This window comes from Neophocaena asiaeorientalis, unplaced genomic scaffold (genome assembly GCF_003031525.2).
Source record: "Neophocaena asiaeorientalis asiaeorientalis breed wild unplaced genomic scaffold, Neophocaena_asiaeorientalis_V1.1 scaffold1004, whole genome shotgun sequence".
NCBI lineage: Eukaryota > Metazoa > Chordata > Mammalia > Artiodactyla > Phocoenidae > Neophocaena > Neophocaena asiaeorientalis.
In genome coordinates this window covers 170424-179512 of record NW_020174276.1, presented here as the reverse complement: position 1 = coordinate 179512, position 9089 = coordinate 170424, and the positions used below count along the sequence as shown (strand labels likewise).

At 55.5% G+C, this 9089-nt stretch overlaps 1 protein-coding gene across 2 annotated transcripts in view; it reads left to right on the top strand.

Moving 5' to 3' along the window:
* The first annotated feature begins 76 nt into the window (after positions 1-76).
* The window catches only part of HAUS7 (HAUS augmin like complex subunit 7), a 16662-nt gene continuing 7649 nt past the window's right edge, over positions 77-9089 (top strand). Inside the window, exons 1-3 of one of the 2 annotated variants that reach the window (XM_024755832.1) lie at positions 77-302; positions 4217-4284; positions 6744-6805. In XM_024755832.1, the coding sequence (XP_024611600.1) occupies positions 292-302; positions 4217-4284; positions 6744-6805 (141 nt within the window). In that variant the 5' untranslated portion in view covers positions 77-291. The remainder of the gene's footprint in view (positions 303-4216; positions 4285-6743; positions 6806-9089) is intronic. The other variant, XM_024755831.1, reaches the window with a different exon arrangement.

Sequence of the window (9089 nt, the reverse complement as noted above, 5' to 3'; positions counted from 1 at the left end):
CGCTGCCAGTGTGCCGGGCGCGCCCGGCAGGGGTGGTGGGGTGTGTGTGACCCGCCTGGTGGGTGCTGGGCGGCCGGGAACGTGCGTGAACGGAGGTGCGCTGAGAGCCTGACTGCAGATGTGCGTTTCAGCCCTTCGCTGATGTTGGCTTTCTAAAGCTTCCTGGCTTTCCCTTTCCTTGCTTAGGACCTCAGCTGCCCCTTCCTCCAGGGTCTTTATATCACAGAACCAAAGACCATTCAGGAACTGCTGTGTAGCCCCTCGAAGTACCGCTTGGAAATCCTGGAGTGGATGTATGCACGGTAACAGCCTGGTTTCTTCCTCCCCCACCCCTGGGGTACACGGGCACCACTCAACCCGCTGGGGGGAAGATGGGGTTTGTTCTTTATCTGAGGAGCTGTCCTCCATCCCCCGTCACTGTGAGAGCAGCTGCTTAGATAAGAAGTGAAGCCGTGCTCAGATCTGGGAAGAAAGTGCCCCGCGAAGTGCTTCAGCTCCTCTGTTTGCCGCCTCACAGAAGCTGAGCTTGGCTTCTGAGCGTTTTTTTCTTGCTGTAACTACTAGTTTCAGAGCTGGCAGGGACCTGGGAAATGATGTACTTCAGTCCTTTCATTTTCAGACTGGGAAGCTGAGGGTCAGGCTGGAGTGGGGAACTGTCTCAGGTCTTGCCACCGAGGAGTGGCAGGCAGGGCCAAGACCCCATTTCCAAGTCCTTTGGGTCAAGGTGCAGCTGGGTGTGTGTGCCTGGCACCGTGCAAGGGAAGCAAAGCCTGCCCAGGCCTCTGCATGTCACACATACTCCTATACAGCCTTCAAAGACCCAGCTCACACGTCCTGTCTCCTTTTAAGAAGTCTCCAGTTCCCAGGGCAAAACGTATTCCTCCTTCCTCGGGACACCCACAGCCTTTTGAGCGCACCCCTGCCAGAGCCCTCAGCCTGTTGGCTGGGTCTTGGCCTGCTGCCCTGTCTGGCTCTCCAGAGCACTGGGAGCTGCTGGAGGGCAGGCACCAGGTGGGACCCCCACCCCCGCCATCAGCCTCAGGTCGCAGTGCAGCGTTGAACATATGTAAGACATGCTCCAGGCTGTGGGGTGACGAGTAGGTGCACAGACACATGCTCACCGGGGTTCCATTCCAGGTGCCTCAGACACGGATGGGTGTCCTCAAGGAGCTGGGACTTTAGTGGCCACAGAGGCTCAGGCACTGATCCCAGTGTTGGGCGCACCTCTGCAGTCTTGAGTGCTGTGGACCTTGGCAGGGAAGAGGTGGCATTTGATCTGGGAGGGAACGAGACATGGTGGGCACTCGTTTCCACAAGAGCGGGGAGTCAAGGTGTGGGAGGGAGAGCCGGGCGGCAGTGGCCTGAATGGCAGCCCAGGGCAGCTCATGTGGAGCCTTCCAAGCCACGTGAAGGCCTTTGAACTTTACGCTCTGGGCAGGACAGGCACGGGACCAGGGGAGTGACATACTGAAATTGGCATTTTTGGCAGGGTGACTTGGGAGTCCTGTGGTGGATGGATTTGGAGGGGAGAGGCTGGAGGCAGGGAGACCAGTAACGGAGGCTGCTGCAAAGGAGGCTGGGAAAAGATGGCAGGAGCCTGGCTTGGAATGGCAATGGCTCTCATGACAGGCACTGTTGGCCCTGGAGGTACCAGCGCCTGGTCCAGGGACCTGGGAGGAGAGATAGTAGTGGGGATGGCCTGGGCTAGTTCGGGGGTCTTGAACACGCTCCCAGGAGGAGGGAGGCCAGAGTCAGGTCTTAGAGAGGCTGTGGGAGGCAGCCCAGAGTTGCCTGGCCCAGGTGGAAGCTGGGGACTGGGTCCCTCTGCTGGCCGTAGGGGGCATGGGTGAGAGCCTCTGGCTGCAGTCCTCAGGTGCTTTCAGTGCTTTTTTAAATACAAGAAACAGAATCCTTTTAAGAAGCAACCAGGGAATGTCCGGTTGCTTTTTATGATTCCCAAGCCGGCAGAAGTGCCGTAGGCCTTTCGGTGGCCAGAGGATTGCACAGTCCGGTTTCTCCCAGTTTCCTGCTGGCTTCTTTGCACGTGGCTTCACCACTTCAGCCTCCTTTAGGGCCACCTATTCACCCCTGTCTGGGCGGAACCTGGAAACTGCACGCGGCATTGGCTGGGGGGCTGGGCGTGGTGGCTCTTGGGGTCCTCTATGCCAAGCTGGCCCTCAGCACGGGCGGGGCAGAGCCGTGGGGCCCCTAGATTGCTGAGGTTAAGGCTCCCGAAGAGCTGTACTTGCGTTCAAGGCCTTGAGCACCGTTAGTTTCTGCCCTGCTCCCTGCTGCTTCAGGAAAATCAACTCTAATGAAAGCCCTTTCTGAGTGAGGTCACTCAGGCTTTCGGGGATTTATTCTTTAGCGTGTTGAAGTGGTTTGCTGAGGTCCAGCCTGATGGATCACTGAGCGCTCTCTGCTCTCTGGTGCTCTGTGAGTGGGAAGGTTGCCTAGCAACCAGGCCCAGGGCCAGCCTCCTAGCTTTTCACACAGCGGGGGCTCCTCCTCCCGCGCTTACTCGCCCAGCCCTCTTTGGCAGAACGGGTGGCTGCCCCGCCCCCTCTTCCCTGCAGTCCTGCAAGGGAGGGGGGCGGGGCGGCTGGTGCCTCAGGTCGGGTCAGGGTGGCTCCACTCGCTTCCAGGGCCCCAGCTTCCAGGGCCCCAGCGTAGTTGGGGCAGGCGTGACCTGGGATGCAGGCCTTTGGAGGCATGGGAAGGAACAGGGAAGACAGGGAACGAACAGTGAGCCTTTTCCACCGAACACCGACCCTGCCCTCTCCCACCATGACGAGTGAGTCAGCAGGTCCCTGGGGCTGAGGCTTGGTCCCCCGTACTGCCATAGCAGGGCGGGGTCCTGTCCCCAGTCATCCTGGGGCTCCCTGGCAAGCAGCTGGAGCGAAGTTCCCATGGCCTCGGTGTTGTGCCAGGCGTGGAGCTTGGGGCTGGGGACGCGGCGCTCAGACTGCACCCCTCTCATGGAAGAGACCCAGTGGGAGGCCTGTGCTGTGTGTCACTTGTGACGCCTGCCAGTGTATTGCACCCCTTACTGCCTTTGGATGTGCTCTGTGTCTGGAAATGGTCTTGCTCGTCAGCTTGGCATCTCAAGGCAAGATGCTTACAGGTGGCCACCGTCCCGTTTATCTGTGTGGTATCATCAAGGCTGGGGCTCCACCAAGCCAAGGGGGACAGCTGGGATTGCTGTTTCCCCACCTGGGAGGCTGGGACTGTGACCCCAGAGCCCACGCTAGGAGCCCTCGAATGGCTCAAAGCTGTGACCTGGGGTAGCATCATCTCCTGTTAACTTATGTTAGTTTAGAAACATCCCCTCTGTTGAGAGAGCTAAGCATGGGCATTTACTAATGGCAGATTATTCTGTGACATGGGGCTGTGGTCATCCATTCGTTAATGCCCACTGGCCACCATTTCAGTGCTGGCTGCCACGTTAGGGCCTAGAAACACATAACAGAAAGTCAGCTCCTGGCCTCGGTGAGCCTGAAGTCTGGGTGGTCAGAGCGCAGTGGAAAGACAGCTCCCAGGCCCCGCAGTGACGGAAGGATGCCAAGCTGGCTGCAGGCATGTCCAGCCCGCCCCTGGCTTCCCTGGGGCGGTGATGTCAGCCGTGGGCTTCATGGGATGAGTTGGAGCCAACTCGGTGTGCTTGGCTTGGGCGGGAAGAAAGCGCTGCAGGCGGAGAAGGGCAGACACACACGTAGAGGTGCGAGAGGGGGCCCAAGCCAGGCCTGCAAGGACGCCAGAGCAGGGAAGGCCGTTTCGGACATCCTCCAAATAGACCTGCGCCATGATTTCAAGAAAAGCCAGCCCCCGGTTTCCTCCTGATAAAGAGCTCAGTGCTCTGAGGAACTCAGTGTTTTCTCTTGGGCAGTCATTTCATGTCTTTTATTGAACCCGTGTCCCCTGCATCGGCAGGCGGACTCTCAACCACTGCGCCACCAGGGAAGCCTTATTGTGAGAATTTTAATTTCGGTATTCACATTCACATTTCTGAGGTAAGCGTTCAGAAATATTTTGGTTTTCTGTTTCTCTGATAATTTACGGAGTTGAGATCACATAAGATTATCCATTTTAAAGTGAGTGTTCCAGTGGTATTTAGCACCTAGGCACAAAGATTCGCTTTTGAGAGCATGTGTAAGGAGGGGTATGAGGGGCCCCTGCAGCCCACTCAGGCCTGACTGGCTTTGCTCTTTCCCTGCAGGGTCTGTCCCTCCTGGCAAGACAGGTTCAGCTCACCTAAGCGGGCCTCAGCCGAGGTGAAGATCCAAGGTGGGTCTCCGCTGTGGGAGTCTCGTGTTGAATGGCGGATTCGGGGCCATTCCCACCTGGTGCACGGCCTCCTTAGCAGGTCGCGAATTTCCCATTGGACTGGTGGTTTCTCCTGCATGGTGCGCACTCCGTGGATATTACCAGAGCCTGCTAGGACCCACCCTCCCTTGCACACGTGAAGGAGACCCTGCCAGCCCATCCACGGAGGTGCTGGGGGCAGAGACAGCCATTCTTGCCGACGCCACCAGCGGTCCGTCCACGTTGCACTGGTGTGTGTGTCTGCACGCGACACGAGGCATTCCTGGGAGCACGCTGGGCAGCTCTCTGTGGGTCTGTGGGGCCTTATCTTGGAACCGCTTCTTTTTGATCGTTTTTTGGCAGAAACTGTCCTTAACCCAGCAATGAACATTAGGTAAAGGGGAGTGCATTGCAGTCCTCAAGATGGTGGCTGGCTCTTTGCCCACACAACAGTGTTTCCAAAGGTCCATCCTTCCAGGGGCCTGTGTTCCCTCCCCCCACCAGCTCCAGGGTGGGTTAGCTGGACCCCAGATTCCTGACCCGTGCCGCTGCTGGCACTGCCAAGTTAGTTATCTGGGGACAGTTGTCCCCGAGGCTGCAGTGGGCCAGAAGAACAGGGGTTGTGTCTTGGAGCCTGCCCTTCTCCCCAGCACTGTCATGTCCAGCACTTTCCTCCTGATGGGACCGTGTCGAGGCCAGGCGAGCCTGGTCATCAGGCCACACCTGAATCCTCTAACACACATGCACGCACAGGTGCCAACCCTGGCCCTTTCCGTTCCCAGCCTCAGTTTCCTCTTCTGTAAAGTGTGGGTGCTCAGCCTTGCCCACCCCATGGGAGTGCGCTGAGTGGCAGAGCAGGTGGTAGACACGAGTGCTTGTGAAAGAGTATAATTGGGAGAAACCGGGACAGGTAGGGGGATTAGAAGCCACAGATTCACGTGACGGGTGTTTATGGAGCACCCACTGTGCACCCGGCACTGTTTTAGGTGCTGGCGGTGCAGCAGTGAATCGTGCCGCTCTCACGGAGCTCACTTGCTAGCTGGGAGGGACAGCTGGTGCACAGAAGGCGGCCAAATTCTCAGTGCATCAGATGGCGAGAAGCGCCATAAACAAGCCAGGTGAAGGCAAGGTGGTGCTCCGGTGGGTTGGGAGGAGGGTGGAGCTGTTGACACAAGGTGGCTGGGGAAGGCCTTTGTTTAAAAAAACAGAGCCACGCAGGAAGGGAGGAAGGGAGCCAGGCAGGTATCAGGAAGGTTAGCGTTCAGGGCAGGAGAACAGCAAGCGCAAGGGGCCTGAGGTAGGCTTGTGTGTGGCTGGCAGCTTGGAGGAACAGCCAGGAGGCCGGGGAGGCTGATGTAGAGTGTAGAGTGAGGACAAGGGGTGGGATGAGGTCAGAGGGGCCACGGGGCCAGATCAGGCCAGGCCTTGTGGGCCGCAGAAGGATGTTGGCCTTTATTCTGAGGAGGGCTGCAGCCTGCCTTTGGGTCTAACAGGGCACGAGTCTGGCCACGATGAGACTCGGATGTGGGCTAAGTGAGAGGGGGCCAGGGCGTACGCAACGATTTGGGGTGAAGGGATGTGGGCTGAGCACATGTGCTAGGGGTATAACTGGCATTTGTACCGTGTCTCCAGGATGACTGATGCTTTCACATGGATGCTCTGCTTGCTTCTAGCACCAAACCTTCCAAAGCAGATGTGTGTCCTGCCACTGAGGCATATGAGGGTGGGAGCTGTGAGGGTAAGGGCATTGCTGCAGGGCTGGGGGGAGGGGGTATGGAGCTAGCATTGACCCCAGGCTTTCTGGCTCCAAGTTCTGGCCTTTCTTCGTATATCAGATGGTTATTCAGAAAATGCCCAGGACTCCCTGGAAGACGTGGCCGAGCATTCCTTGCACCGTGCAGGGACTCAGTTTCCCAATCTGTGAGACGAAAGGGTTGCCGTCTCCTAGGGTTGCCAGCAAAATGAAGGGACATGCTGGCATGAAAGGTGTGCAGGAGATTGACAAATGTGAGATGGTTCCTTTTGCTTTGGCTTGGCGAGGTCTCTGAAACGGTGACACACAGCATGTTTGGAAGGTTCCCTGGCCTCTGTGGGCTCCTCAGGCAGCTGGCTGGCTTCTGCTAGAAGCAAGAGTTCCCTATATGGAAGAGCATTGAGTGCGACCTCTTATTTCAGGTGAGGAAACTGGCCCCCCAGGAAAGGGCAGTGACTGGGTATAGGTCACACAGCAAGAGGCAGTCCTGGCACCTGGCGTGTCCTCCACCTGCATCCTTGTATACCTGGGTCTTGCAGGCCCAACCCGGCCTCATGGACGCTGGGCCTGCTGGCGCTACAGCAGGAGCACCCTTACCAGGGAAGCACTCGGCACCCTGCATGGGTGTGTGGTGTCCTTGCCTGTTTGGGTGGGTGTCTGTGGTAACTGGGTCCTTGTGTTCCAACAGAGATGGTGAAACTGGGCCATGAGCTGATGCTGTGTGGGCTGGATGACCACGAGCTCCTGAAGGTAACAGAAGGCCCTCTGTCCCCATGGGCCGGGGGCCTCGGTGACGCTGGGGTGGGCATGGGAGGGCTTTCTTCCCTCAGGCCCAGGAGCTAGCACCCACAGTCCCCGCTCCTTAGCCCCCTGGGGCAGGAACCCATAGGATTCCTTTGGGTAGACCCCAGCCATCCCTAGGGCCGAGAGGGGAGGGTGGCTGAGGAGGCCGAGAAGGATCTATGGCTTGTGATGACCGAAGGGGCAGAGAGCACATCCTGTCCTTGGTGGATGACTTCATACACACTGACACCGTGGTAAGTACTTTACATGCCAGTAAGTGTCACACCCACACTGGCGGGAGGTACTTGTCTTAGCCCCATCTCATGGGGAAGGTGACAGACAAGTCTCTCAAGGTTACCCAGTGACAGAGCCTGGCCTCAAACCCAGGCTTCTGGCTCCTGAGCCCTTGCACTTTCCCCCATGTGCTGCCCACCCGTGGGCTTCCATGCAGAGACAGGCCTAATCCACCCCCATATCAGTCAAAGAGACCCTGCCACCTACCCTTAAAATTTAAAAAGAACATTTGAAAGAATTATTTTCGCATTTTGGCCATTAGAAGCAACGCTGTGACTGTTCTTTATATGTTTTTGACAGAAGACGTGTTTTCAGTTCTCTTGGGTATATAGCTAGGAGTGGAATTGTTTAACTTTTTGAGGAGCCGCCATTTTACAATTGTTTACATCCTCACCAGCAATGTGCGAGGGTTCCAGTTTCTCCGCATCCTCACCAGCACTTGTTCTTGTCCATCTTTTTGACACCAGCCATCCTGGTGGGTGTGAAGGGTTAGCGTTTCCCTGATGACTAATGATGTTGAACATCTTCTCATGTGCTTTTTAGCCATTTATATATCTTTTGGAGAAAAGTCTATTCGCTTCCGTTGCCCACTTTTTAATTGGGTTATTTGTCTTTTTATTATTGAGTTGTAAGAATTCTTTATATATCCTGGATATGAGTCGCATCAAATATTTGACTTACAAATATTTTCTCCCATTCTGTGGATTGTCTTTTCACTTTCTCGATGTGTCCTTTGGAGCACAAAGGTTTTTAGCATTTGCTGAAATCCAGTTTATCTAGTTTTCTTTGTCGCTTGTGCTTTTGGTTTCATATATAAGACTCTATTGCCAAATCCAGCCATTAAGATTGACACCTGTGTTTTCTTCTAAGAGTTTTATAGTTTTAGCTCTTATATTTAGGTCTCTGACCCATTTTGAGTTAGTTTTATGTGTGGTGTAAGGTACGCATCCAACTTCATTCTTCTGCATGTGGCTATCCAGTTTTCCCAGCACCATTGAAAAGACCTTGGCATCCTTGTGGAAAATCAGTTAACGTAAAAGTGAGGGTTTATTTCTGGAGTCTCTATTCTATTCCATTGGTTTATATGTCTGTCCTTACGCCAGTACCACACTGCCTTGATTACTGTAGCTTTGTAGGAAATTGTGACATGTGATAACTTTGGCAAGTATTACCATCCACCATATTAACTCTTCCTATCCTTGAGCATGGGCTGTGTTTCCACGTGTTTAGGTTTTCTTTAGTTTTTCTTAGAGATGTTTTGCAGCTTTCAGTGTACAGGCTGTGAGGGGCACTTACCCTTTCCTGGGCTTGGGGGGGTCTCCTGGAGCCGGGTCTGTTGAGGAGGGGACGGCACGCAACCCTGGCCACTGGTCAAGGCTTTGTGAGATCCTGAGTGGCACTTGGTCTCATATTTCGGCCCAGGATTTCCTCTGTCTAGACAGTGTTCCACCTCCCACCTCCTATTCCCAGGCTGCCCCTCAGGTGTATCATTCAGGCTCAGTGCTGTTTGGCCAGGCTGGGAGAATGAGTCAGCAAGAGGTAGTGATGAGCAGCCAGTGGCAGGCCGAGGGCAAGGAGGTGGAGATGCCAGAAGCTTCCGGAGGCACTGGTCCTGTCAACGTGGCTACACAGCCGAGAGCCAGGCAGCCGCAGCCGTGAGACTCGTGAACGGGGAACTGAGCTGCAAACATGATAGCAGAATGTGGCCCTGTCCCCAGATCTGCTCCCCACACAGGGCTGCCCGGCCTGAGATGCCACCAGGAGCCTCTCAGCCCTCTCCCTCTCAGCCCACTTTATTTATTTATTTACTTTACACATCTTTATTGGAGTACAATTGCTTTACGATGGTGTGTCCGTTTCTGCTGTATAACAAAGTGAATCAGGTATACGTATACATATATCCCCACATCTCCTCCCTCTTGCGTCTCCCTCCCACCCTCCCCCTCCCCCCCCCCTA